Source organism: Phalacrocorax carbo, chromosome 31 (assembly GCF_963921805.1).
Source record: "Phalacrocorax carbo chromosome 31, bPhaCar2.1, whole genome shotgun sequence".
In the NCBI taxonomy this organism is placed as follows: domain Eukaryota; kingdom Metazoa; phylum Chordata; class Aves; order Suliformes; family Phalacrocoracidae; genus Phalacrocorax; species Phalacrocorax carbo.
The window spans coordinates 149,198-175,382 of record NC_087543.1 but is presented as its reverse complement, the minus strand read 5'-3'; the positions used below and the strand labels follow the sequence as shown (position 1 = coordinate 175,382).

General features: G+C 68.7%; 3 protein-coding genes across 3 annotated transcripts in view; 2 read left to right on the top strand and 1 right to left on the bottom strand.

Moving 5' to 3' along the window:
* Positions 1–383: 383 nt before the first annotated feature.
* LOC135310223 (E3 SUMO-protein ligase ZBED1-like) lies at positions 384–4,487 on the bottom strand. The gene is made up of 2 exons (XM_064437398.1): positions 3,097–4,487; positions 384–2,920 (listed from the first exon to the last, which is right to left on the bottom strand). The coding sequence occupies exons 1-2, from the start codon at positions 3,227–3,229 to the stop codon at positions 894–896; spliced, it is 2,160 nt and encodes a 719-aa protein (XP_064293468.1). The 5' UTR covers positions 3,230–4,487; the 3' UTR covers positions 384–893.
* A 361-nt stretch (positions 4,488–4,848) lies between these two features.
* NAPA (NSF attachment protein alpha) lies at positions 4,849–16,472 on the top strand. The gene is made up of 11 exons (XM_064437353.1): positions 4,849–5,007; positions 7,728–7,807; positions 7,997–8,113; positions 10,361–10,407; positions 10,605–10,682; positions 11,729–11,784; positions 12,576–12,660; positions 14,660–14,764; positions 14,902–14,970; positions 15,803–15,853; positions 15,976–16,472. Exons 1-11 carry the CDS (start codon positions 4,910–4,912, stop codon positions 16,075–16,077), a joined length of 888 nt encoding a protein of 295 aa, XP_064293423.1. The 5' UTR covers positions 4,849–4,909; the 3' UTR covers positions 16,078–16,472.
* Positions 16,473–16,857: 385 nt separating this feature from the next.
* The window catches only part of KPTN (kaptin, actin binding protein), a 10,050-nt gene continuing 722 nt past the window's right edge, over positions 16,858–26,185 (top strand). Inside the window, exons 1-5 of the mRNA XM_064437345.1 lie at positions 16,858–17,181; positions 18,827–18,909; positions 18,984–19,068; positions 24,122–24,176; positions 24,271–24,426. Of these exons, the coding sequence (XP_064293415.1) occupies positions 16,971–17,181; positions 18,827–18,909; positions 18,984–19,068; positions 24,122–24,176; positions 24,271–24,426 (590 nt within the window). The 5' untranslated portion in view covers positions 16,858–16,970. The remainder of the gene's footprint in view (positions 17,182–18,826; positions 18,910–18,983; positions 19,069–24,121; positions 24,177–24,270; positions 24,427–26,185) is intronic.

Here is a 26,185-nt window from a genome sequence, read left to right as displayed (position 1 = left end):
GCACGGCCCGCGGGGGGAGCGGGTGGGGGGCCGAGACGGATCCTTATCCCTAAAACTCAGCTCTGAGGCCGCGAACCGTCGCGTCGAAGCTCCTCCGCTTCCCCCTCCAAACGCAGCCGCCTCCTTCCCGCGGGCGACGGGGCGCTGGGCGTTGGCGGCCGGGGCACAAATCGGGGTGGGGGACCCTCGTCGGCGTCGGCCTTTCACCGGCTGGGCGTTAATTGCCGCGCTTTTCCGTCTGTTTGCACGACTAACTCTTGCTAAAACCGCGCTGGGGAGTGGAAACGGAAGGTTTGAGTGGTTCCGTGAACGAAATAGAAATTTAAGGGGTCTCGTCTCCGCCGTCGCCACGCCAGGAGGGATAAAAGGCTTTTTTTTCTTTGTTGTTGTTGCCAGGCCTGGAGATTTTCACAGCTTTAATTTTTCCTAGGCCGAACGTTCGCACCCGGCGCAAACAAATCCGTGTTTCGGTTCCTTTTTCCCCTTACGGGACCCGTCTTTGGGTCTGGGCCTCGATAAACAACTTCCTCACCCAAATCAGGCTTCGCAGAGCGGGTGCGAGCGTTACCCTCCCGCTTCTCGTGTTGAAACCACCCGGGCACGGGCTGGGCCTGGGTTTAGAGCGCTCGAGAAGGCGCTCGGGGGCCTTAAACCTGGCTTAGGCTCTCGGGCGGGCGCCCCGGGGTGGGTGCGATGCGAGTAGGGCCGCACCGAGAGGAAACAAAGTGCCTTGAGGCCGGGGCCGAGAGCGCGAGCGCTGGAGGGTTCGTCCCTCCTCCCGAGCTCGCTCTTGGCCGCCAAAGCGATTCCGGAAAGGCGTGGGCAGGAGTTTGGAACAAAACAAACCCCCCCCCGGCGCTGGGTGACGGCGGCGGGGCCGAAGCCCCCGCGCCTCAGTGCGGCGTTCTGTTCCGAGCCTCGCTACCGTTTCTCACCGATTCTAAAAAATCGAAATTCTGATGCAAGAACAGGATTTGGTCCAGGTTCTCCGGCGCCAGGACGGCTCGCCGATGCTCCAGGGCGCTCTCGCCGGCGCCGAAGGCCTGCTCGGGCAGCACGGCGGTGGCGGGGACGGCGAGGTACTGCCGGCTCAGCCGCGCCACGGCCGGGAAGCGATGCTCGTTGTTCTTCCACCAGTCCAGCGGGTTGGTGCTGCGCTTGCAGAGAGGCTCCACGATGTAGTTTTCCAGTTGCTGGTGGATCTCGGGCATGCTCTCGGTCGGGTCCTTCCCCAAAAGGATGTCGTACATGCTCTGGGACGGGGCGCTCGAGCACCGATCCTTGCGGGCCGAGAGCTGGCCGCCCGCGTCTCCGCCCTCGGCTTTGGCATCGGCGTTGGGCACCCAGAACTGGGCGGCGGGCGGGGGCTGGAAAACCTGCGACAGCATGGTTTTGACTCTCCTGTGCAGCTCGCTCCTCAGGCTGGGGCTCAGAAACCTCAGCTCCTTGAAGCGCGGGTCCAAAAAAGACGCGATAACGGCCGGGCTCTCCAGCAGCTTCTCGTCCTCCGCTAACCCCCAGCGCCGCGTCAGCTCCGACCTGATGTTGCCTACGACCGTCTTGATGACGGCGCCGGCCTCCTCCGACTGCTGCCCGATGGCGGCGACGATCCCGTGGATGCAAGGCATCAGGGCGGACACGGACGCGTTCTGCTCCTCGCGCAGGAAGGACGTGGCGATCTTGACGGTCCTCATGACCGGCACCAGGTCCTGGAGGAGCTTCCACTGGTGGTCGGCCAAGTGGCGGAGCGCCGCCGTGCCCTTGGGGTGCTCCTCCAGCACGGACATGATGGCCCACTTGAGGTCGAGGAGGCTCTCGCACATCTCGAGGGTGGTGATCCAGCGGGAGCCCGCGTCCATCACCAGCTTCAGCTTGCTTTTATTGATGGCTTCCAGCTTGCTGTTCAGGGAGCAGGTGGCTTTCGCGTCCTGCTGGAAGTACCCGACGATGCCGCGGGCGATGCCCAGCGCTTCCTGCACCTGCTCCACGTCCAGCCCGGCCTTGACGCAGAGGTGGAGGGTGCGGGCGGCGCAGCGCAGGCTGCTCCAGCCGTACGCCGCCGTCAGCCGCTGCCCGTTCGCCGCCGGGCCGTCGTGCAGCACGCAGAAGACGGATTTGCTGGAGAGCCCGAACTCGCCAAGGACGGCGTAGAGCTTCTCCCCCAAATCGCCCTCCGCCTCGTCGCGGCGCACTGGCCGCGTCTCCATGACGCACCGCGCCCGCCGCCACTCGCCGTCGATGAAGTTGGCCGTGACGGTCAGGTAGGTCTGGCTGAGCCGCGAGCCCCAGAGCTCCGCGCACACCACGATGGCCTGGGCCGTCTGCAGGTAGCGCTCCACGTGCTGCTTGACCACGTTGTACCTGCGCCACAGCATGCCGGCGAGCTGCAGGGGCGACGGGAGGGCGAAGCTGGGCTCCAGGTAGCCCACGAGGAGCCCGAACCCTTTGTCCTTCACCACGGAGAGCGGGTGCAGGTCGCGGAAGATCATCTCCAGCACCAGCTCCAGGATGACGTCGGCCCTGGGCTCCGAGCAGGACGCGGCGTGGTAGAGGCCGCTCTCCGGCGGCGTCTGCCGCGAGCGTTTCGCGGCGTTTTCCTGAGCCGCGCACTCGGATTCGGAAGCCTGGTCGTCCTTGAGCTGGGAGAGGAGGGTGTCGCGGATGCTGTGCTTCCTCACCAGGTGCTCCCTCATCGTCGTCGTGCTGTTGTGGAAGGAGAGCTGCTTCTTGCAGACGTTGCACTCCACGTAGGCGTCGCCCAGCTTCGTGTAGTAGTTCCACACCTTGGACTTGCGGCGGTCGACGTAGAGCGCCGCGCTCGCGCCCTCCGGCCCCCCGCCTTTCTCCCTCCTCCTCCTCGGCGACGGCCCGAGGTTGGCGGCCGCCATGCTGTAGGCGTTGAAGACCGTCGGAACTTCCTCTGAGGAGACAAAAACACAACGCAGCCTAAAATTCGAACCTTAAACCCCGCTTTAGGATCGACGTTCTTTAGTCCCGCGCCTTACCGGAGCCCGGAAGCCCCGCTTGCCCCGCGCCGCCTTCGCCCGCTGCCGCTTCCCATTTTGGGGGGGAAACGAGCCAAAAGGGCGCACGTACCTCGTACCGACGGCGGGACGAGAGGGAGGGGAGGCTCCTCCGTCGCCTCCTCCTTGGGCTGCGCCTCTCCGGCCTCCGGCTTAACGCATTTCTGCAAGAACTGAGACGCTCCCGTGGAGTTCCCGTCTGCCATCGCGGCCTTCGCCCGGGGGGCGAGCGGGGAAACGAGCGCCGTTAGAAGTGAGGCCGGTGGGGCTCGGATCTGGGGCGGGGGGCGGGGGGAGCGGGGCAGCGAGGGGCCGCCTTGGAAATGCTTCCCCTCCTCTCCCCCCTCCCCAAAAGCAGGTTGGGGGTGGGGGGCGAGAGCGGTGAAAACAGCGGGTTTAAAGGCGATCTCGGGCCCGCCGGCGGCGCGGTCACCCGCGCCCCTCGCGCCCGCAGGGGTTTCGTAGCGGGTTGGGGGTTTTTTTGGTCCTTAAAACATCACCGGGCTCTTGGGTGGGAATTGGGGTTAAACCAGCACAAAACGGGGCAGGGAACAGCCGTAATCCTCGCCTAGCCGGCGGTAATCGCCGCTTTTAACCGCGGCCGGCGTCCCCTTCCCTCTGTGTGTGAGATGGGGCCGGGCCCTCGCCGTAACTAGTCCCGCAACGAGGAAACCCCTTTCGGGCTGATTTTCCCCCCACCCCAAGACCCCCCGGCTGGGACACGGGGGTGCCGGCGCCGTCCCCCTTACCTCCTCTCCGCCGGCACTGCCGGGAGCTCGCGCCGGAGCCCGCCGAGGACGGCCCCGCTTCTTTCACCGGCACCGGGCTTTCACCGCGGCGGGTGGCGCGGTGAGGGGCGCGAGGGCGGCTCGTGGGGGGAGACCCTCTTCCCCCAGCCGCCCCCTCATCGCCGGGGGTCGTGCCGTCGGTGGCGGGCGCTGAATTCGGGGGGATTTCACCCAAAAAAAAAATAAAAAGGTTTTCCGTTGGCCGAGGCGCCCCGCCACCGGGCGTTTCGCCGCTTCCCCGGGGCCGTGGGTGCTACGTCGGGGGCTTCCCGAGCGCGGCTTGGGTGGGGGAGCGAGGGGCTCCTTAACGGGCCGGGGCTCGTTGGCTACGCCGCCGGCAGCGGAGCCGGAGCGCTGCCCTTTCACCGGGAACCACTTAATCCAGGGCTCCTCTCCAAAGCCCCTGCTGGGGCTGGGGTGGGCGTTAGCGCCGCCACCTCCGCTCCCCGCCCTCGTTAATTAGCCGGGGGTCCGTTAAGCCCCTCGCGGGCCGAGTGTCCCCCTCCCTCCCCGGCCGCCGCTCTGACCCCTCCGCGCCAGCGCCCGGCCCTTCCCGGTGCCGCTTCACCTCGCCCCGGGCCTGTGACGACGTCGCCCCGTTAAGCCGGCGGGTCGTTCGGTGATGTCAGCGCCGCCGCCGTGACGTCAGCGCCGCCGCCGTGATGTCAGCGCGATAACGCGCCGCGCTGCCGGCCAGGCCCACCCCGGCCCCCTCCCCTCTCTCCGCCCCCCCGCCCCACCGCCGTTGTCTAACGCGGGCTGAGCTGCGCGTTCCAGCCCGACGCATCAGCCCCGCGTCATAATGTCTGAAAACGCGTCAAAACGCCTGAAAAAGACGAAACCGCCCCATTTCGGGGCCGCGGGTTCCACCGGGCGTCCCCCAGCACCGCCCCCCCCCCACCACCGCCGCCTGCTCCCCCCGGCCGCCAGGGGGCGCCGTCCCCGCACCGGGGAGACGAGGCGGCCGCGCCGCCCCGCCCCTGGCGCCCGCATCACGTGGGCGCCGCCCGCCCAATGGGGCCGCGGCGCCGGCGTCACGTGAGGGGGGCGCAGGGCGGCGTCACGTGAGGCGGGGCGGCGCGGCTGCAGGCGGCCGCCATGGACCAGGCCGGGAAGGAGAAGGAGGCGCTGCAGCTCCTGGCCGAGGCCGACAAGAAGGTCCGCGGCTCCCAGTCCTTCTTCGCCGGCCTCTTCGGGTGAGCGCGGCCCGCCCGGCGCGGGGCTGGACCCCGCCCCCGCGGCCTGACAGCGGCTGGGGGGGGGGCTGGGGGGCGTCATGGGAGGGGGTCGAGGTGAGGGTGCTGGGCACTGGGGGGGGTTGGGGCGAGGGGTGGCACTGCAGGGTGCTGGGGAGCAGAGAATGGGTGTGAGGGGCTTCTGGGGGTCTTTGGGGGGGCGCTGACGGGGTGCTGGGGGGCAGGCGAGGGGTGTGAGGGGCTTTGGGGAGAGGTGGGGCACTGAGGGGGTGCTGGGGGGCAGGCGAGGGGTGTGAGGGGCTTCTGGGGGTCTTTGGGGGGACGCTGAGGGGGTGCTGGGGGGCAGGCGAGGGGTGTGAGGGGCTTTGGGGAGAGGTGGGGCACTGAGGGGGTGCTGGGGGGCAGAGGACGGGTGTGAGGGGCTTTGGGGAGAGGTGGGGCACTGAGGGGGTGCTGGGGGGCAGGCGAGGGGTGTGAGGGGCTTTGGGGAGAGGTGGGGCACTGAGGGGGTGCTGGGGGGCAGAGGACGGGTGTGAGGGGCTTCTGGGGTGCTTTGGGGTGGGGGGGCACTGAGGGGGTGCTGGGGGGCAGGCGAGGGGTGTGAGTGGCTTCTGGGGTCTTTGGGGGGATGCTGATGGTGTGTTGGGGGGCAGGCGGAGGGGTGTGAGGGGCTTTGGGGAGAGGTGGGGCACTGAGGGGGTGCTGGGGGGCAGAGGACGGGTGTGAGGGGCTTTGGGGAGAGGTGGGGCACTGAGGGGGTGCTGGGGGGCAGGCGAGGGGTGTGAGGGGCTTTGGGGAGAGGTGGGGCACTGAGGGGGTGCTGGGGACAGGTGAGGGGTGTGAGGGGCTTTGGGGAGAGGGGGGGTGCTGGGGGGCAGGCGGAGGGGTGTGAGGGGCTTCTGGGGTGCTTTGGGGTGGGGGGGTACTGAAGGGGGTGCTGGGGGCAGGGGAGGTGTGCGAGGGGCTTCTGGGGTGCTTTGGGGTGAAGGTGTTGGCTCCTGGAGGGTTTTGGGGTGAGGGGTAGGCGCTGTGGGGGCTGCTGAGTGACCGGAGCAGTGCAGGGGGCTTTGGGGTGAGGGGTGGGCACTGAAGGGGCGTAGGGGGGCAGAGGAGGGGAGTTGAGGGGCTTTTGGGGGGGCTTTGGGGTGAAGGGGTCAGCCCCTGAGGGGCATTTGGGGTGAGGGGTGGGTACTGAGGGCTGCAGAGGGCCAGAGAAGGGGTGTGAGGGGCTTCTGGGGGACTTTGGGGTGAGGGTGTTGGTCCCTTGGGGGTCTTTGGGGTGAGGGGTGGGCATTGGGGGGGTGCTGGGTGTGGGGAGGGGGTGCAAAGAGCTGCTGGGGCGGGTCTTGGGGGGTGGCAGAGGGTGTTTGGGCACGTGATGGGGGTGGGGGCTACGGGTGAGGCTGTTAAAAGCCGGCAGGGGCACCTCTCGCTTCCCTGCAAACCCGGCCTTCGCAACCGATTCACCCGGGTTTTGTTGGGCTTTGGGTTTATTTCTGGTTTTAAAACTTTTCCAACCCGCGGGGGCTCGTGGGGGCCGAGGGAGCTCCGCTGCCCCCCGCCCCACGCCGGACAAACCCCGCGGCTCCCGTTTGCCCCCCGGTGCCGCTCGGGCTCGTCTCCCTGCCAAGGCAGGGCCGGTTTCTTGGGCCTGGCTTAAACTCCGGCTTTACGCAGCCGCGGCGCTAGGGGAGGAATGAGCTGCGCCTAACGCTGTAAAACTCGGCTTTAATTCAGGCCGCCTCCCGCCAGCCCCTGCCACGTCTTTAACTGATGGTTTTTAGTGGGAGAGAGGAAGCGTGAGCGAAGCCGCTTAAGCTCGGGCTTAAAAAAAGCTTCAAAAAAAACCATAAACAGAGCCATAATAAGCTCCCTTGAGTCACCAGCCGGCGTTTCGCGTTAGGATCGGCGAGGTCAGCGGAGGAGCGCGCTCGCTGGCAGAGCCGGGAGGTGGTGCTCCTTCCCTTGTTGTTGTTGTTGTTTTAAAAAAAAAAAACCCCAAAAGTTTAAATTTTAAAACACTTTTTAATTTTAAAACAGGTCGTTGTTGGACGGGGGCTGCCTCCCTCCCCGCTCCCCTCGGGCTGTCGGGCAGCCCCACGGCCTCCCCCTTTGCTGGGTTCTGGCTGCGGTGGCCAGCGGGAGGCCGCTTTGGGGGCGCGGGAGGCCGCTTTGGGGGCGCGGGAGGCCGCTTTGGGGGCGCGGGAGGCCGCTTTGGGGGCGCGGGAGGCTGCTTTGGGGGCGCGGGAGGCCGCTTTGGGGGCGCGGGAGGCTGCTGGCTGCGCCCCCGCTGCCCGAGCGAGGCCGTGAGCCGGGGCTTCGCCGTCAGGAGCAGCGGGGGCTCGTTTGGGACGGGCGTTTCGCCCCTTTGCCGCGGGGGGATTCCTCTGCTTGTTAATTATTGATTAAAAAAAGGCGCTTTTCGGAGCACGGTTCCTCCGGCCGCCTGTGAGCTTCGGCTCGGGGCGAGCAGGCAGCAAACCCGCTTTTTCTCCCCGCGGCGGCCTCCGGTTCCGTCTGCAGGTTGCCGAGGGGGCCCTGCGGGCGGCGGGAGCGACCCGTCCGCGCCGCCGCTCGCCCCGGGGAGCCTCCCCTCGCTCCTGGTGGCGGCTGGAGCGGAGCAATGTCCCTTTCCCCCCCCTTCCCCCGGCTCAGACGCGGCCTTTGAGCTTCCCAGCAGGTTTTTTAACGCGGCGCCCGGCCTCTCTTTTGCCTTGCAGGGGCTCCTCCCGGATAGAGGAGGCATGCGACATCTACGCCCGAGCAGCCAACATGTTCAAAATGGCCAAAAACTGGAGCGGTGGGTACGAGCGCGCCCGCGGGCTCGTTCCCTGGGCCGGGGGTTGGGAGGAGCGACCCGCTCTGGGTCCGAAAGGCCGGTGCGGGCTCGGTTTAGCTCGGTTTGGGGCAGGGTAACCTGCTCGCGGCCTTCTCTCCCCCTCTAAAACGGTTCGGAGGACGCTCCTGAGCTTCCCCTCTCCCCCTGCAGCCGCAGGGAACGCCTTTTGCCAGGCGGCGCAGCTCCACCTGCAGCTGCAGAGCAAGCACGACGCAGCCACCAACTTCGTGGACGCGGGCAATGCCTTCAAGAAAGCTGACCCGCAAGGTAAGAGCTCGGTTTCCCTCCAGCCTTTCCCGAGCTTGGGGGATCCTTCGGCCGCCCGAGGCCGGCCGGGAGGCAGGAGCACGGGGACGCGGCGGTGGGAGCCGACGAGCGCGGACCCTCGCGTTCAGGGCGCGGAGGAGGAGGGGAGGAAGGCCGGCCTCGCTGCCGCCGCCCCGGGGCCGGATCCGCTCGGCTCATTTTCAGAGAAGATAACGAAATAACCCGAGGAGAAAACGAATTTAATCCCGTGGAGGGATTTGCTTAATCTCCCAGAGATTTATGTTCCGATGATCCGCCCGCGCTGCTCTCGACCTGCGTTGTCCCCCCCCTTGGGGCGGCTGCGCGAGCCCCCGTGCCGAAAGGCGCCCGCTCCCCCCGCCCCGGCGCGTCCGGGAAGGCGGAGGCCGAGCAAAAAAAGGGCAAAAAAAACCCCCCTAAATACACAGGAATTGGGTGCGGCGGACAGGGCCGCGCTCGCCGGCACCTTCCAGCAGGCGAGGTGTCCGCCGGGGGTGGCCGGGCGAGGCGAGAACCCTGCGGGTGAAACTTTTTTTTGGGGAGAAAACCGTGGTTTCAAGAGCAGGGGCCGTGCCCTCGTCCGCGGAGGCGCCCGGCAGCGGTCCCTGCCCTCGGAGCCCAGCGCTCGGGGTCGGCTGCGACGCGAGCTCGGGGTCCGGCCCCGCTGCCGCCCCTCCCACCTCCCCGGGAAGACGTGGCCGTTGACAGCTGTCAGTCAAACGGCAGCTCGGCTCCCTCGGCGAGCCTGCCAGCTGGGAGCAGCCGGAAAAAGATCCGTCTCCTGGAGCCTGGCATTTAGCTGCGGCACAGTTCCTCCCACGCCTCTTCGGGGACAGCGAGGGGAAGGCGCCTCCTCCCTGAAAACACGGCAAAACGCTGCGGTTTCAGCCCAAAAAGCGCTGCGGTTTCGGGCCTCGCTGGCCCGCGCCGCGTGCGACCGGCTGCGGTGGACCTGGGGGGTTTAAATCCCGCCATGGGGAGAGGCGGTGGGGACCCCTGCCTCGGCCCTGTGGGGCAGGAGGGGGGTCGCAGCAGGGGCTCGTCCCTTCGCAGCCTCTGCGTCCCAAAGGTTTCGGGGTCTCTCGAACGCCCCACGCTCCAAACAGAGGCCTTTCGGTGGGGGGAGCAACTCGCTCACACCTCTCGGCCCCGGGGTGGGGGGGCTGGGGTCTGCTTTTCGCTGCCCGCCTGCTCTGGGGGCCTCGGGGGGCGCGTCCCGCTGCCCCCCCCTCCGCCCCACAGCCGTTAACCGCCCCGCGTGCCCCTTGGCTTCGGCTAACCCCCGTCCGCCGCAGCGCCGCGGGTTCCCGGGCCTCCCGAACCCGCGGGGGGGGGGTCTGCGGTGGGAGACCCCCGCCCCGAGGCGGCCCTTGCGCCGCTTGGTGCCGAGCGGGTTGGCCCTCGGCCGCCGGCGCCGCGACGGGAGCCTTCGCTTTGCCCCCAGCGGCCGCCGCCCCTCGTGCGCTCCGAATTCCCCTCGAAGCCCGGACCCCCAGCGGCCTCCCCCGGCGCCGCTGTCGATCCCGGAGCCCCGGCGGCCTCCCCCTGGAGCCCCAGCAGCCTCCCCCGGCGCCGCTGTCGATCCCAGACCCCCGGCGGCCTCCCCCGGCGCCGCTGTCGATCCCAGACCCCCAGCGGCCTCCCCCTCGAGCCCCAGCAGCCTCCCCCGGCGCCACTGTCGATCCCAGACCCCCAGCGGCCTCCCCCTCGAGCCCCAGCAGCCTCCCCCGGCGCCACTGTCGATCCCAGACCCCCAGCGGCCTCCCCCTCGAGCCCCAGCAGCCTCCCCCAGCGCCACTGTCGATCCCGGACCCCCGGCGGCCTCCCCCCGGAGCCCCGGTGGCCTCCCCCGGCGCCGCTGCTGATCCCGGACCCCCGGCGGCCTCCCCCGGTGCCGCTGTCGATCCCGGAGCCCCGGCGGCCTCCCCCCGGAGCCCCGGCGGCCTCCCCCGGTGCCGCTATCGATCCCAGACCCCTGGCGGCCTCCCCCAGCTCTGCTGTCGATCCCGGACCCCCGGCGGCCTCCCCCGGCGCCGCTGCCGATCCCGGACCCCCGGCGGCCTCCCCTGGCGCCACTGTCGATCCCAGACCCCCGGCGGCCTCCCCCGGCACCGCTGCCGATCCCGTAGCGCGCTAGAGACGCTCCGCCGCTCCGGGGAGGCTGGGAGGGGGCGGCACACGACACCCCTCTTCCGAAAGGCCCGCGCTCACCCATCGTTCTCTTTCCAGAGGCCATCAACTGCTTGATCCGAGCTATCGAGATCTACACGGACATGGTAAGCCCGGCCGCGTTCCTCGGGAGGGAGGCTGGCGAGGCCGAAGGCTCGGACTCAGCTCGGGGCGGGGGTCTCGGGTGGTTTTTCTCCACGGGTGGGGGAGGACGGGGTTGAAACCAGCACCCGACGAGAGCTGGAGGCCAAGAGCCGGGGCCAAAGCCTTTCCCCGGGGCGCCCAAACCCCCTCGTGCTTCCAGGGGCGCTTCACCATCGCGGCCAAGCACCACATCTCCATCGCGGAGATCTACGAGACGGAGCTGGTGGACATCGAGAAGGTGAGGGGGGGGGGGCTCGGCCGGGCCGGGGGGCGCCGGGTCGCCCCTTCCCCCTCGGGGACGCGCTTCCTTCTCCCCCCCCACCCCAAACCTGCCCGCCGAGGCCTGCCCTTAAGCCCCAAAACACCGGCGACGCTTCGCCCCGGGGCGCGCCAGCCCTTGCGCAAACCCGGGACGACGCTTGGAACCGCCTTGACGCCGCGGTGAATATTGAAAAAAAGCCCCCAAACCCCCCGATTTTCGGGCCGGGGGGCGCAGGGAGGTTTCACCGGAGCCCGCTGAGGGAGGCAGCGACGGGCTCCGGCTTCCCGGGGGCTCGGGGCCGCCTCCGCGGGTGCCGCTCCGACTCCTGGCTCCGGAGTCTCGATGGGCTGGGGGCCTTTTTTTAATTTTTCCTGCGGAAGGGCAAAAAAAACCAGGTTTATTTTAAAGGAAAACAGGTTTCTACAGCCTTCATGGATCTAATTCAGGCTTCCGCTCGCTCCCGGAGTTAATTTAGGGCTGTTTTCAACTCTCCTGCCGCTCCCCCCGCCCCAATCCGACATCGGGGTTCGCCCCCCGGCCTCGGACGCCCGGCAAGCCTCCTCTTCCTCGGCGCCGACCCGCCGCGCTCCCCGGCAGCGAGACGATTCGCCTTCAGATGGAGCTGCCCCAGCGGGTCCCCGGGGCTGTTGGCAGGAGCCGGCTGCGAAACGCCCCCGCGGGCAGCCGGGAGCTGAGCCGCCCCCTCCAAAAAAGAAAAAAAATTAATAAAACGGGCTGAAAAAGAGGGAAATAAGCTTCCCCGCGGGGGAAGGGAGCGCAGCTTCGCCCACCCGAGGCAGCTGCGGCGCGCCGGGGCGCCGGCCGGCCTGGCACCTCGCCCTCCCAGTGCTTCCAGGGCGCTCGGCGGGGAGCTGCCGGCCGCGGCAGATGGGGGCGGGCGGGGGTCCTCCCGGCCTCTGCGCCGCCACGTGTTCCCTGTTCTTTAACATATTTCTCTCTTTTTTTTTTTTTCTTTTTTTCCTCTTTTTTTTTACGGCCCTGGCCGCGCGGACCCTCCCCAGGCCATCGCCCACTACGAGCAGGCTGCGGATTACTACAAAGGGGAAGAGTCCAACAGGTAGCGGCCGCGGGAGCTGCCGGTGCCGCGCCCCCCACCCCCCCTCCCACCCACCCCCCCAGCCCCGGCACGGCCCCACGAAACAGATGGTGGCCGAGTTTCTGCCTCCGAAGCAATTTCCCCCGCCCCCGCCCGCCCTCTGCGGCGAGCGTTGCCTTCGCTGCTGCCCGCTTCCGTCCTCATCCTCGCCTCCGGCTCCCCCGTCCCCTCCCCGAATGACTCTGGGGAGGCTCCAGACCCCCCTTCCCCTCCCCGAATGACTCGGGGGAGGCTCCAGACCCCCCTTCCCCTCCCCAAATAACTGGGGGAGGCTCCAGACCCCCCTTCCCCTCCCCGAATAACTGGGGGAGGCTCCAGACCCCCCTTCCCCTCCCTGAATAACTCAGGGGGAGGCTCCAGACCCCCCTTCCCCTCCCCGAATAACTCAGGGGGAGGCTCCAGACCCCCCTTCCCCTCCCCGAATAACTGGGGGTGGCTCCAGACCCCCCTTCCCCTCCCCGAATAACTCAGGGGGAGGCTCCAGACACCCCTTCCCCTCCCTGAATAACTCAGGGGGAGGCTCCAGACCCCCCTTCCCCTCCCCGAATAACTCAGGGGGAGGCTCCAGACCCCCCTTCCCCTCCCCGAATAACTGGGGGAGGCTCTGGGCGCTGCTGGGCTCCCCCGTGCCCAGCAGCTTCCCCCCGCCTCGGGGGGAACCCCAATTCCCGGTGCCCGGGTGGGGGCAGGGGGGGTCAGCGGCGCACACGGGGCTCCGCGACCCCCTCCCCGACGCGACCCCCTCCCCGCAGCTCCGCCAACAAGTGCTTGCTGAAAGTGGCCACTTACGCGGCGCAGCTGGAGCAGTACCAGAAAGCCGTGGAGATCTACGAGCAGGTCCGCGCTCCTCGGGAGGGGTCCTCGGCGCAGCCCCCCCACGTAACCCTGGGGGAGCCTCCGGACCCCCCTTCCCCTCCCCACGTAACCCTGGGGAGGCTCCGGACCCCCCTTCCCCTCCCCACGTAACCCTGGGGAGGCTCCGGACCCCCCTTCCCCTCCCCACGTAACCCTGGGGGAGCCTCCGGACCCCCCTTCCCCTCCCCACGTAACCCTGGGGGAGCCTCCGGACCCCCCTTCCCCTCCCCACATAACCCTGGGGAGGCTCCGGACCCCCCTTCCCCTCCCCACGTAACCCTGGGGGAGCCTCCGGACCCCCCTTTCCCTCCCCACGTAACCCTGGGGAGCCTCCGGACCCCCCTTCCCCTCCCCACGTAACTCTGGGGGAGCCTCCGGACCCCCCTTCCCCTCCCCACGTAACTCTGGGGGAGCCTCCGGACCCCCCTTCCCCTCCCCACGTAACCCTGGGGAGCCTCCGGACCCCCCTTTCCCTCCCCACGTAACCCTGGGGAGGCTCCGGACCCCCCTTCCCCTCCCCACGTAACTCTGGGGGAGCCTCCGGACCCCCCTTCCCCTCCCCACGTAACCCTGGGGAGGCTCCGGACCCCCCTTCCCCTCCCCACGTAACCCTGGGGAGGCTCCGGACCCCCCTTCCCCTCCCCACGTAACTCTGGGGGAGCCTCCGGACCCCCCTTTCCCTCCCCACGTAACTCTGGGGGAGCCTCCGGACCCCCCTTCCCCTCCCCGAATGACTCTGGGGAGGCTCCGGACCCCCTTCCCCTCCCCAAATGACTCTGGGGAGCCTCCGGACCCCCCTTCCCCTCCCCACGTAACTCTGGGGGAGCCTCCGGACCCCCCTTCCCCTCCCCACGTAACTCTGGGGGAGCCTCCGGACCCCCCTTTCCCTCCCCACGTAACTCTGGGGGAGCCTCCGGACCCCCCTTCCCCTCCCCGAATGACTCTGGGGAGGCTCCGGACCCCCTTCCCCTCCCCAAATGACTCTGGGGAGCCTCCGGACCCCCCTTCCCCTCCCCACGTAACTCTGGGGGAGCCTCCGGACCCCCCTTTCCCTCCCCACGTAACTCTGGGGGAGCCTCCGGACCCCCCTTCCCCTCCCCAAATGACTCTGGGGAGGCTCCGGACCCCCCTTCCCCTCCCCACGTAACTCTGGGGGAGCCTCCGGACCCCCCTTCCCCTCCCCAAATGACTCTGGGGAGGCTCCGGACCCCCCTTTCCCTCCCCGAATGACTCTGGGGAGGCTCCGGACCCCCCTTTCCCTCCCCGAATGACTCGGGGGAGGCTCCAGACCCCCCTTCCCCTCCCCGAATGACTCTGGGGAGGCTCCGGACCCCCCTTTCCCTCCCCGAATGACTCGGGGGAGGCTCCAGACCCCCCTTCCCCTCCCCAAATGACTCTGGGGAGGCTCTGGACCCCCCTTCCCCTCCCCGAATAACTCAGGGGGAGGCTCCGGACCCCCCTTCCCCTCCCCGAATGACTCTGGGGAGGCTCCGGACCCCCCTTCCCCTCCCCGAATGACTCTGGGGAGGCTCCGGACCCCCCTTCCCCTCCCCGAATAACTCAGGGGGAGGCTCCAGACCCCCCTTCCCCTCCCCGAATAACTCAGGGGGAGGCTCCAGACCCCCCTTCCCCTCCCCGAATAACTCAGGGGGAGGCTCCAGACCCCCCTTCCCCTCCCCGAATGACTCTGGGGAGGCTCCGGACCCCCCTTCCCCTCCCCGAATAACTCAGGGGGAGGCTCCAGACCCCCCTTCCCCTCCCCGAATAACTCAGGGGGAGGCTCCAGACCCCCCTTCCCCTCCCCGAATAACTCAGGGGGAGGCTCCGGACCCCCCTTCCCCTCCCCGAATGACTCTGGGGAGGCTCCGGACCCCCCTTCCCCTCCCCGAATGACTCTGGGGAGGCTCCGGACCCCCCTTCCCCTCCCCGAATGACTCGGGGGGAGGTGCGAGTGCCCCCTTGCCCCCCGCTCTCCCCCCAGGTGGGCACCAGCGCCATGGACAGCCCCCTGCTGAAGTACAGCGCCAAGGAGTACTTCTTCAAGGCCGCCCTGTGCCATTTCTGCATCGACATGCTCAACGCCAAGGTCGGGAAGGGGCAGGGGGGTGGGAAGGGGCTCAGCGGGGTCTTTCCCCCCCCCCACGGCCTCGCGGCGGCGCTGGTGTGCTCCAGATAAGCCCCCCGCCCGCCCCGGGGTCTCATCCCCCTCCTCGCCCCCTCCAGCTGGCCGTGCAGAAGTACGAGGAGATGTTCCCGGCGTTCACGGACTCGCGGGAGTGCAAACTGGTCAAGGTGGGCGGCGGGCGTCCCCCCTCCCCCCGCCCCGCCGGGGCCGGCAGCGCCCCCCCCCCACCAGCAAGGAGCCAGGGGACGCTTCTGGGGGCCTCCGGGCTCCTTTTGGGGGGCTCCGGGCTGCTTCTGGGGGGCTCCGGGCTCCTTCTGGGGGGCTCCGGGCTGCTTCTGGGGGCCTCCGGGCTGCTTCTGGGGGGCTCCGGGCTGCTTCTGGGGGGCTCCGGGCTGCTTCTGGGGGGCTCCAGGCTCCTTCTGGGGGGCTCCGGGCTCCTTCTGGGGGGCTCCGGGCTGCTTCTGGGGGCCTCCGGGCTGCTTCTGGGGTCTCTGGGCTCCTTTTGGGGGCCTCCAGGCTGCTTCTGGGGGGCTCTGGGCTCCTTTTGGGGGTGTCCGGGCCACTTTCTGAGGGTCTCTGGGCTGCTTTTGGGGGTCTCTGGCCTTGTTTTGGGGGTCTCCTGGCCACTTCCTGGGGATGCTCCGGGCTGCTTCCGGGCGGCTCCTGGCCTCTTCCGGGGGTCTCTGGGCCGCTTCTGGGGGGCTCCTGGCCACTTCCTGGGGGTCCTTGGTCTGCTTTTGGGGTCTCTGGGACGCTTTTGGGGGTCCCTGGGCCATTTCCTGGGGGTCCCTGGGCAACTTTCGGGGGTCTCCTGGCCACGGCGGCCTCTGCCCCCGCCAGCCCCATCCCCCGCCGCGCTCCAAACCTGTCCCCGAGGAGCGAAGCCAAAGCGAGGGGAGGTTTCGGGGCCGCCTTTGCCCTCTCGGGGAGCGGGGGGGGGTCTCCCCTCCCACGCCCCTCCCCCCACTGACCCCCCCCCTCCCCCCCCTTCCCTTCCAGAAGCTGCTGGATGCTCACGAGGAGCAGAACGTCGACGGCTACACCGACGCGGTGCGTGGAAGCGCGGGAATCTGCCCCAAAAAGGGAGGCGGAGCGGAGGCCCCCCCCCCCTCCCCCCCTGCCTTCCTCCCCGCTAACGCCCCCCCTCCTCTTCCTCTGCCCCCTCCCCCCAGGTGAAGGAGTACGACTCCATCTCCCGCCTGGACCAGTGGCTCACCACCATGCTGCTCCGCATCAAGAAAACCATCCAGGGCGAGGAGGAGGACTTGCGCTAGGCGCCCCCCACCCCCTTCCCCACCCCCCCCCCGGCCCCCTCTGCCCTTCTCGGGACCCCCTCCCCCCTCCCCAGATCAGCGCCCCTCCCCCCTTGTACATGGCCCCCCACTTCAGATATTTAATGGTGTAATATATTCCCTGGGAGCCCGGGTGTGAGCTCTCCCCTCCCCCCCACCCCGGGGGTGCCCCCTCCTCCGGCAGGGGGGTGGTGGGTGGGGTTTTGGGTGTCCCCCCTCCTCCGCGGGGGGGGGGGGGGTGAGGAGGAGGAGGAGGGGGGAGGCAGGCCTCTGCATGCGGCGGCGCGGGCGGCCGGGCTCCGCTGGCTGTAGCGCATCCTCGCAAAAGGCAAATAAAGCGTTGCATGAGCGTCCCCGGGGGGCTGCGACCCCCACCCACTCACCCCCAAATCACGGCTCTGGGGCTCTGCCTGCGCGCCCCCCACCCCACCCCGTTCCCCCACCCGCCCAAAGGTGACCCTGCCCTCAGCCTCCTTGGGACCCCCTGGGGGGTGGGGGGTCACTGTAGGGCTTGCACCCCCCCTCCAACCCCACCCTGGGGCCCTCCTGCCCCGGGGGTTCCCACGCTGCCCCCTCCCCCCCTCCCGCGGGGGTCCCCGCAGTAGCTGAAGCCACGCCCCGGGGTGGAACAAGCTCATAAGCCCCACCCCTCTCACTGAGGCCCCGCCCTGGGGGGGGCGGGATCCAACGCCACAACCCCACCTCTTCGTTGAGACTCCGCCCCCTGAGAGGCGCGGCCACAGCGCAAACCCCTCCCTCGGGGCGGGCGCGGCGTCGCAGCGGTGACGTCAGGCGGGCGCCGCGCCGCGGAAGGCCCCCGGGCGGCGGCGGCGGCGGCGGGGCGGTCCCGCGCGGTGCCGGTGCCCGGTGCCGCCATGGCGGGCCGGTGCCCGCTGGTTGAGGACAGCTTCAGCCGCTTGGCCTCGCAGAGCAACGTGTACGGGCTGGCGGCGCTGGCGGGCGGGGAGGGCCCCGGCGGGCTCCTGGCGGCCGCGCTGAAGGGCAAGGTCATCTACTTCCGCTACCACGACCTGCGGCAGCGGCTGCGGCCCGTCGCCAGAGAGCTGCAGTTCACCTACATCCCGGGTCGGGCTCGGGGGGGGCACAGGGGGAGGGCGGCGGGGTCCCAAAGGCTCGGGGGGAGGGGCTATGGGGGTCAGGGGTCATGAGGCGGGGCTATGGGGTTCGGGGAGGGGTCACAAAGGGGTTCGGGGAGGGGTCACAAAGGCTCGGGGGGAGGGGCTATGGGGGTCAGGGGTCATGAGGCGGGGCTATGGGGGTCAGGGAGGGGTCCCAAAGGGTCAAGGGGAGGGGCTATGGGGGTCAGGGGGAGGGGCTATGGGGGTCAGGCATCATGAGGCGGGGCTATGGGGTTCGGGGAGGGGTCACAAAGGCTCGGGGGGAGGGGCTATGGGGGTCAGGGGTCATGAGGCGGGGCTATGGGGGTCAGGGAGGGGTCACAAAGGGGTTCGGGGCGGGGTCCCAAAGGCTCGGGGGGAGGGGCTATGGGGGTCAGGGGTCATGAGGCGGGGCTATGGGGGTCGGGGAGGGGTCCCAAAGGGTCGAGGGGAGGGGCTATGGGGGTCAGGGGTCATGAGGCGGGGCTATGGGGGTCGGGGAGGGGTCCCAAAGGGTCGAGGGGAGGGGCTATGGGGGTCAGGGGGAGGGGCTATGGGGGTCAGGGGTCATGAGGCGGGGCTATGGGGTTCGGGGAGGGGTCACAAAGGGGTTCGGGGAGGGGTCACAAAGGCTCGGGGGGAGGGGCTATGGGGGTCAGGCATCATGAGGCGGGGCTATGGGGGTCAGGGAGGGGTCCCAAAGGGTCAAGGGGAGGGGCTATGGGGGTCAGGGGGAGGGGCTATGGGGGTCAGGCATCATGAGGCGGGGCTATGGGGTTCGGGGAGGGGTCACAAAGGCTCGGGGGGAGGGGCTATGGGGGTCAGGGGTCATGAGGCGGGGCTATGGGGGTCAGGGAGGGGTCCCAAAGGGTCGAGGGGAGGGGCTATGGGGTCAGGGGGAGGGGCTATGGGGGTCAGGCGTCATGAGGCGGGGCTATGGGGGTCAGGGAGGGGTCCCAAAGGGTCAAGGGGAGGGGCTATGGGGGTCAGGGGGAGGGGCTATGGGGGTCAGGCATCATGAGGCGGGGCTATGGGGGTCAGGGAGGGGTCCCAAAGGGTCAGGGGGAGGGGCTATGGGGGTCAGGGGGAGGGGTTTTGGGGTCAGGGGTCATGAGGTGGGGCTATGAGGGTTGGGGAGGGGTCACAAAGGGTCGGGGAGGGGCTGTGGGGGTCAGGGGTCATGGGGAGAGGTCACAAGGGGTCAGGGGATGAGAGGTTATGGGGTCAGGGGTCACAAGGAGGGGTTACAGGGGTCAAGGGTCATGGGGGTCAGTGTGCCTGTTCTCAGGGTCAGGGGTCAGGGACCAGAGAGAGGGCTTGGGGGCTCTTGGGGGGACAGGCCTGTGGGGGGGCCCCGGGGGGGGCTCTGGGGGGTTCTAGGGGTGCTCTGGGAGGTCCTGGAGGATCCTGGGGGTGCTCTGGGGGTCCCGGGGGTGCTCTGGGGCTCCCAGGGGGGCTCTGGGGGTCCTGGGGGGGGGCTCTGGGGCATCCCAGGGGTCCTCTGGGGGGTCCTGGAGAATCCTGGGGGTCCTCTGGGGCTCCGAGAGGGGCTCTGGGGGCTCCCGGGGGGCTCGGGGGGGCGGGACGCGCTCCCTGAGGGTCCGCCGCCGCAGTCGACGCCGAGATTGTCTCCATCGACTCGTTCCCGAAGTCGCCGCCGCAGCGCGGCCTCGTCGTCGGCATCACCTTCATCAAGGTACGGCCCCGAGGGGGCGGGGGGGGCCGGGGGGGGCCGGGGGCGCCTCCTCCCACCCCCTCTGCCCCCCCCAGGACTCTGGTGACAAGGCCAGCCCCTTCCTCAACATTTACTGCGACTACGAGCCCGGCTCGGAATATGACCTCGACTCCGTGGCGCGTAAGCGTGGCCCCCCCCGGGGTCCGTGTGTCCCCCCCCCAGGGCTCTGTGTGTCCCCCCCCCAGGGCTCTGTGCCCCCCCCAGGGCTCTGTGTCCCCCCCCCAGGCTCTGTGTCCCCCCCCCAGGGCTCTGTGTCCCCCCCCCCGGGCTCTGTGTCCCCCCCCAGGGCTCTGTGTGTCCCCCCCCAGGGCTCTGTGTGTCCCCCCCCCAGGGCTCTGTGCCCCCCCCAGGGCTCTGTGTCCCCCCCCAGGCTCTGTGTGTCCCCCCCCAGGCTCTGTGTCCCCCCCAGGGCTCTGTGTGTCCCCCCCCAGGGCTCTGTGTGCCCCCCCCAGGGCTCTGTGTGTCCCCCCCAGGGCTCTGTGTCCCCCCCCAGGGCTCTGTGTCCCCCCCAGGGCTCTGTGTCCCCCCCCCAGGCTCTGTGTGTCCCCCCCCAGGGCTCTGTGTGTCCCCCCAGGGCTCTGTGTCCCCCCCCCCCAGGGCTCTGTGTGTCCCCCCCAGGGCTCTGTGTGTCCCCCCCAGGGCTCTGTGTCCCCCCCCAGGCTCTGTGTGTCCCCCCCCAGGCTCTGTGTGTCCCCCCCAGGGCTCTGTGTGCCCCCCCCAGGGCTCTGTGTCCCCCCCCCCCAGGGCTCTGTGTCCCCCCCAGGGCTCTGTGTCCCCCCACAGGCTCTGTGTCCCCCCCCCAGGGCTCTGTGTCCCCCCCAGGGCTCTGTGTCCCCCCCCCAGGGCTCTGTGTGCCCCCCCCAGGGCTCTGTGTGTCCCCCCCCAGGGCTCTGTGTGTCCCCCCCAGGGCTCTGTGTCCCCCCTCCCAGGGTTGTGTGTCCCCCCCAGGGCTCTGTGTCCCCCCCCCAGGGCTCTCTGTGTCCCCCCCCAGGGCTCTGTGTCCCCCCCCCAGGCTCTGTGTCCCCCCCCAGGGCTCTGTGTCCCCCCCCCCAGGGCTCTGTGTGTCCCCCCCCAGGCTCTGTGTCCCCCCCCCAGGGCTCTGTGTGTCCCCCCCCAGGGCTCTGTGTGTCCCCCCCCCAGGGCTCTGTGTGTCCCCCCCAGGGCTCTGTGTCCCCCCCAGGGCTCTGTGTCCCCCCCCCAGGGCTCTGTGTGCCCCCCCCAGGGCTCTGTGTGTCCCCCCCCAGGGCTCTGTGTGTCCCCCCCAGGGCTCTGTGTCCCCCCTCCCAGGGTTGTGTGTCCCCCCCAGGGCTCTGTGTCCCCCCCCCAGGGCTCTCTGTGTCCCCCCCCAGGGCTCTGTGTCCCCCCCCCAGGCTCTGTGTCCCCCCCCAGGGCTCTGTGTCCCCCCCCCCAGGGCTCTGTGTGTCCCCCCCCAGGCTCTGTGTCCCCCCCCAGGGCTCTGTGTCCCCCCCCCCAGGGCTCTGTGTGTCCCCCCCCAGGCTCTGTGTCCCCCCCCCAGGGCTCTGTGTGTCCCCTCCCAGGCTCTGTGTCCCCCCCCCAGGGCTCTGTGTGCCCCCCCCAGGCTCTGTGTGTCCCCCCCCAGGGCTCTGTGTCCCCCCCCCCAGGGCTCTGTGTGTCCCCCCCCAGGCTCTGTGTGTCCCCCCCAGGGCTCTGTGTCCCCCCACAGGCTCTGTGTCCCCCCCCAGGGCTCTGTGTCCCCCCCCAGGCTCTGTGTGTCCCCCCCCAGGCTCTGTGTGTCCCCCCCAGGGCTCTGTGTGTCCCCCCCCAGGGCTCTGTGTCCCCCCCCCAGGCTCTGTGTCCCCCCCCAGGGCTCTGTGTGCCCCCCCCCAGGGCTCTGTGTGTCCCCCCCCCAGGGCTCTGTGCCCTCCCCAGGGCTCTGTGTCCCCCGCCCCAGGGCTCTGTGTCCCCCCCCCAGGGCTCTGTGTCCCCCCCAGGGCTCTGTGTGCCCCCCCCAGGGCTCTGTGCCCCCCCCAGGCTCTGTGTGTCCCCCCCAGGGCTCTGTGTCCCCCCCCCAAGGCTCTGTGTGTCCCCCCCCCAGGGCTCTGTGTCCCCCCCCCCAGGGCTCTGTGTCCCCCCCACCAGGCTCTGTGTGTCCCCCCCCCAGGGCTCTGTGTCCCCCCCCCAGGCTCTGTGTCCCCCCCCCGGCTCTGTGTCCCTCCCCAGGGCTCTGTGTGCCCCCCCCCAGGGCTCTGTGTGTCCCCCCCCAGGGCTCTGTGTGCCCCCCCCAGGGCTCTGTGCCCCCCCCAGGGCTCTGTGTCCCCCCCCCAGGGCTCTGTGTCCCCCCCCCAAGGCTCTGTGTGTCCCCCCCAGGCTCTGTGTCCCCCCCCAGGGCTCTGTGTGCCCCCCCCCAGGGCTCTGTGTGTCCCCCCCCCAGGGCTCTGTGCCCTCCCCAGGGCTCTGTGTCCCCCGCCCCAGGGCTCTGTGTCCCCCCCCCCAGGGCTCTGTGTGTCCCCCCCCAGGGCTCTGTGTGCCCCCCCCAGGGCTCTGTGCCCCCCCCAGGGCTCTGTGTCCCCCCCCCAGGGCTCTGTGTCCCCCCCCCAAGGCTCTGTGTGTCCCCCCCAGGCTCTGTGTCCCCCCCCCAGGGCTCTGTGTCCCCCCCCCAGGCTCTGTGTCCCCCCCCCAGGGCTCTGTGTGTCCCCCCCCAGGGCTCTGTGTCCCCCCCCCAGGGCTCTGTGTCCCCCCCCCCAGGCTCTGTGTCCCCCCCAGGGCTCTGTGTCCCCCCCCCAGGCTCTGTGTCCCTCCCCAGGGCTCTGTGTGTCCCCCCCCCAGGGCTCTGTGTGTCCCCCCCCAGGGCTCTGTGTGTCCCCCCCAGGGCTCTGTGTGTCCCCCCCAGGCTCTGTGTGTCCCCCCCAGGGCTCTGTGTGTCCCCCCCCAGGGCTCTGTGTCCCCCCAGGGCTCTGTGTCCCCCCCCCAGGGCTCTGTGTCCCCCCCAGGGCTCTGTGTGTCCCCCCCCCAGGGCTCTGTGTGTCCCCCCCCAGGGCTCTGTGTGTCCCCCCCAGGGCTCTGTGTCCCCCCCCCAGGGCTCTGTGTCCCCCCCAGGGCTCTGTGTCCCCCCCCCAGGGCTCTGTGTCCCCCCCCAGGGCTCTGTGTGTCCCCCCCCAGGCTCTGTGTCCCCCCCCAGGCTCTGTGTCCCCCCCCAGGGCTCTGTGTGTCCCCCCCCAGGCTCTGTGTCCCCCCCCAGGGCTCTGTGTGTCCCCCCCCAGGGCTCTGTGTCCCCCCCCCAGGGCTCTGTGTGTCCCCCCCCCAGGGCTCTGTGTGTCCCCCCCAAGGCTCTGTGTGTCCCCCCCCCAGGGCTCTGTGTGTCCCCCCCCAGGGCTCTGTGTGTCCCCCCCAGGGCTCTGTGTGTCCCCCCCCAGGGCTCTGTGTCCCCCCCCCAGGGCTCTGTGTCCCTCCCCAGGGCTCTGTGTGTCCCCCCCAGGGCTCTGTGTCCCCCCCCCAGGGCTCTGTGTCCCTCCCCAGGGCTCTGTGTGTCCCCCCCCCAGGCTCTGTGTCCCTCCCCAGGGCTCTGTGTGTCCCCCCCAGGGCTCTGTGTCCCCCCCCAGGGCTCTGTGTGTCCCCCCCCAGGGCTCTGTGTCCCCCCCAGGGCTCTGTGTGTCCCCCCCCCAGGCTCTGTGTCCCCCCCCAGGGCTCTGTGTCCCCCCCCAGGCTCTGTGTCCCCCCCCCAGGCTCTGTGTCCCCCCCCAGGGCTCTGTGTGTCCCCCCCCCAGGGCTCTGTGTCCCCCCCCCAGGCTCTGTGCCCCCCCCAGGGCTCTGTGTGTCCCCCCCCAGGGCTCTGTGTGTCCCCCCCAGGGCTCTGTGTGTCCCCCCCCCAGGGCTCTGTGTGTCCCCTCCCAGGCTCTGTGTGTCCCCCCCCAGGCTCTGTGTGTCCCCCCCCAGGGCTCTGTGTCCCCCCCCAGGCTCTGTGTCCCCCCCCAGGGCTCTGTGTCCCCCCCCAGGCTCTGTGTCCCCCCCCCAGGCTCTGTGTCCCCCCCCAGGGCTCTGTGTGTCCCCCCCCCAGGGCTCTGTGTCCCCCCCCAGGCTCTGTGTCCCCCCCCCAGGGCTCTGTGTCCCCCCCCAGGCTCTGTGTCCCCCCCCCAGGCTCTGTGTCCCCCCCCCCAGGGCTCTGTGTGTCCCCCCCCCAGGGCTCTGTGTGTCCCCCCCAGGGCTCTGTGTGTCCCCCCCCAGGGCTCTGTGTGTCCCCTCCCAGGCTCTGTGTGTCCCCCCCCAGGCTCTGTGTGTCCCCCCCAGGCTCTGTGTCCCCCCCCCAGGCTCTGTGTCCCCCCCCCAGGGCTCTGTGTCCCCCCCCCAGGCTCTGTGTGTCCCCCCCCAGGGCTCTGTGTCCCCCCCCAGGCTCTGTGTCCCCCCCCAGGCTCTGTGTCCCCCCAGGCTCTGTGTCCCCCCCCAGGCTCTGTGTCCCCCCAGGGCTCTGTGTGTCCCCCCCCCAGGCTCTGTGTCCCCCCCCAGGGCTCTGTGTGTCCCCCCCCCAGGGCTCTGTGTCCCCCCCCCAGGGCTCTGTGTGTCCCCCCCCCAGGGCTCTGTGTCCCCCCCCCAAGGCTCTGTGTGTCCCCCCCCCAGGGCTCTGTGTGTCCCCCCCCCAGGGCTCTGTGTGTCCCCCCCAGGGCTCTGTGTGTCCCCCCCCCAGGCTCTGTGTCCCCCCCCAGGGCTCTGTGTCCCCCCACAGGCTCTGTGTCCCCCCCCCAGGCTCTGTGTCCCCCCCCCAGGGCTCTGTGTGTCCCCTCCCAGGCTCTGTGTGTCCCCCCCCAGGCTCTGTGTGTCCCCCCCCAGGGCTCTGTGTCCCCCCCCAGGCTCTGTGTGTCCCCCCCAGGGCTCTGTGTCCCCCCCCAGGCTCTGTGTGTCCCCCCCAGGGCTCTGTGTGCCCCCCCCCAGGCTCTGTGTGTCCCCCCCCCAGGGCTCTGTGTGTCCCCCCCCCAGGGCTCTGTGTGTCCCCCCCAGGGCTCTGTGTGTCCCCCCCCCAGGGCTCTGTGTGTCCCCCCCAGGCTCTGTGTGTCCCCCCCCCAGGGCTCTGTGTGTCCCCCCCAGGCTCTGTGTCCCCCCCCAGGCTCTGTGTGTCCCCCCCAGGCTCTGTGTCCCCCCCCAGGGCTCTGTGTCCCCCCGGGGGACGCGGCGGGTGCCGGGGGGGTCTCGGATCGATGCCCCCCCCGCTGTCTCCCCACAGAGAGCTGCCTCAACCTGGAGCTGCAGTTCACCCCCTTCCAGCTGTGCCACGCCGAGTGCGTACCCCCGCGCCCCCCCGCGCCCCCCGGCACCCCCCGCGCCCCCCGGCACCCCCTGCGCCCCCCGACGCCCCCCGCCTCCCTCCCGCAGGGTCTGCGTCGGCGGCAGAACCGAGACGGTGTTTCTGCTGAGCGGGAACGACCCCTGCGTCCACCTGTACAAGGAGGTGAGCGGAGCCTCCCCCGCCGCAGCGCCCGCCCGCCCCGCTTTGCCCCCATTGCCCGCCTTTCTGCCCCGCTTTTCACGGTTTTTCCCCACTTTTCCTGCTTTTTCCCCACTTTTCCTGCTTTTTCCCCGCTTTTCCTGCTTTTTTCCTGCTTTTTTCCCGCTTTTTTTCCACTTTTCCTGCTTTTTTCCCCACTTTTCCCACACTTCCCCCCACTTTTCCTGCTTTTTCCCCACTTTTCCTGCTTTTCCCCCGCTTTTCCTGCTTTTTTCCTGCTTTTTTCCCACTTTTCCTGCTTTTTTCCCACTTTTCCTGCTTTTCCCCCCACTTTTCCTGCTTTTCCCCCGCTTTTCCTGCTTTTTTCCTGCTTTTTTCCCGCTTTTTTCCCACTTTTCCTGCTTTTTTCCCGCTTTTTTCCCACTTTTCCTGCTTTTTTCCCGCTTTTTTCCCACTTTTCCTGCTTTTCCCCCTGCTTTTCCTGCTTTTCCCCGGCTTTTCCTGCTTTTTTCCTGCTTTTTTCCCACTTTTCCTGCTTTTCCCCCCGCTTTTCCTGCTTTTCCCCCACTTTTCCTGCTTTTTTCCTGCTTTTTTCCCGCTTTTTTCCCACTTTTCCTGCTTTTTTCCCGCTTTTTTCCCACTTTTCCTGCTTTTCCCCCTGCTTTTCCTGCTTTTCCCCGGCTTTTCCTGCTTTTTTCCTGCTTTTTTCCCACTTTTCCTGCTTTTTTCCCACTTTTCCTGCTTTTTTCCCGCTTTTTTCCCACTTTTCCTGCTTTTCCCCCTGCTTTTCCTGCTTTTCCCCGGCTTTTCCTGCTTTTTTCCTGCTTTTTTCCCACTTTTCCCGCTTTTTTCCCACTTTTCCTGCTTTTCCCCCTGCTTTTCCTGCTTTTCCCCCGCTTTTCCTGCTTTTTTCCTGCTTTTTTCCCACTTTTCCTGCTTTTTTCCCACTTTTCCTGCTTTTTTCCCACTTTTCCTGCTTTTCCTCCCGCTTTTCCTGCTTTTCCCCAGCTTTTCCTGCTTTTTTCCTGCTTTTTTCCCACTTTTCCTGCTTTTTTCTCCGCTTTTCCTGCTTTTTTCCCCACTTTTCCCACACTTCCCCCCACTTTTCCTGCTTTTTTCCCACTTTTCCTGCTTTTTTCCCACTTTTCCTGCTTTTCCTCCCGCTTTTCCTGCTTTTCCCTGGCTTTTCCTGCTTTTTTCCTGCTTTTTTCCCACTTTTCCTGCTTTTCCCCCCACTTTTCCCCCACTTTTCCTGCTTTTTTCCTGCTTTTTTCCCACTTTTCCTGCTTTTTTCCCACTTTTCCTGCGCTTTTCCTCCCGCTTTTCCTGCTTTTCCCCGGCTTTTCCTGCTTTTTTCCTGCTTTTTTCCCACTTTTCCTGCTTTTTTCTCCGCTTTTCCTGCTTTTTTCCCCACTTTTCCCACACTTCCCCCCACTTTTCCTGCTTTTCCCCCACTTTTCCTGCTTTTCCCCCGCTTTTCCTACTTTTTTCCTGCTTTTTTCCCCACTTTTCCTGCTTTTTTCCCCGCTTTTCCTGCTTTTTTCCTGCTTTTCCTGCTTTTTTCCTGCTTTTTTCCCACTTTTCCTGCTTTTTTCCCCGCTTTTCCTGCTTTTTTCCTGCTTTTTTGCCCACTTCTTGCTTTTTTCTCCACTTTTCCTGCTTTTCTCTCCACTTTTCCTGCTTTTTTCCTGCTTTTCCTACTTTTTTCCCACTTTTTTCCCTGCTTTTCTGGCGTTTTTCCCCGCTTTTCCCACTTTTTCCCCACTTTTCCTGCTTTTTCCTCAATTTTCTTGCTTTTTTTCCTGCTTTTCCCACTTTCCCCCCCACTTTTCCCACTTTTTC

Excerpts from the sequence above, each read along its gene's own strand:
- LOC135310223 (XM_064437398.1), bottom strand. The coding sequence starts at position 3,229 with ATGGCAGACGGGAACTCCACGGGAGCGTCTCAGTTCTTGCAGAAATGC. Across the intron at positions 2,921-3,096 it reads CGTCCCGCCGTCGGTACGAG|AGGAAGTTCCGACGGTCTTC; the intron begins GTACGTGCGCCC and ends TTGTCTCCTCAG.
- NAPA (XM_064437353.1), top strand. The coding sequence starts at position 4,910 with ATGGACCAGGCCGGGAAGGAGAAGGAGGCGCTGCAGCTCCTGGCCGAG. Across the intron at positions 5,008-7,727 it reads TTCTTCGCCGGCCTCTTCGG|GGGCTCCTCCCGGATAGAGG; the intron begins GTGAGCGCGGCC and ends TTTGCCTTGCAG. Across the intron at positions 15,854-15,975 it reads TCGACGGCTACACCGACGCG|GTGAAGGAGTACGACTCCAT; the intron begins GTGCGTGGAAGC and ends CCCTCCCCCCAG.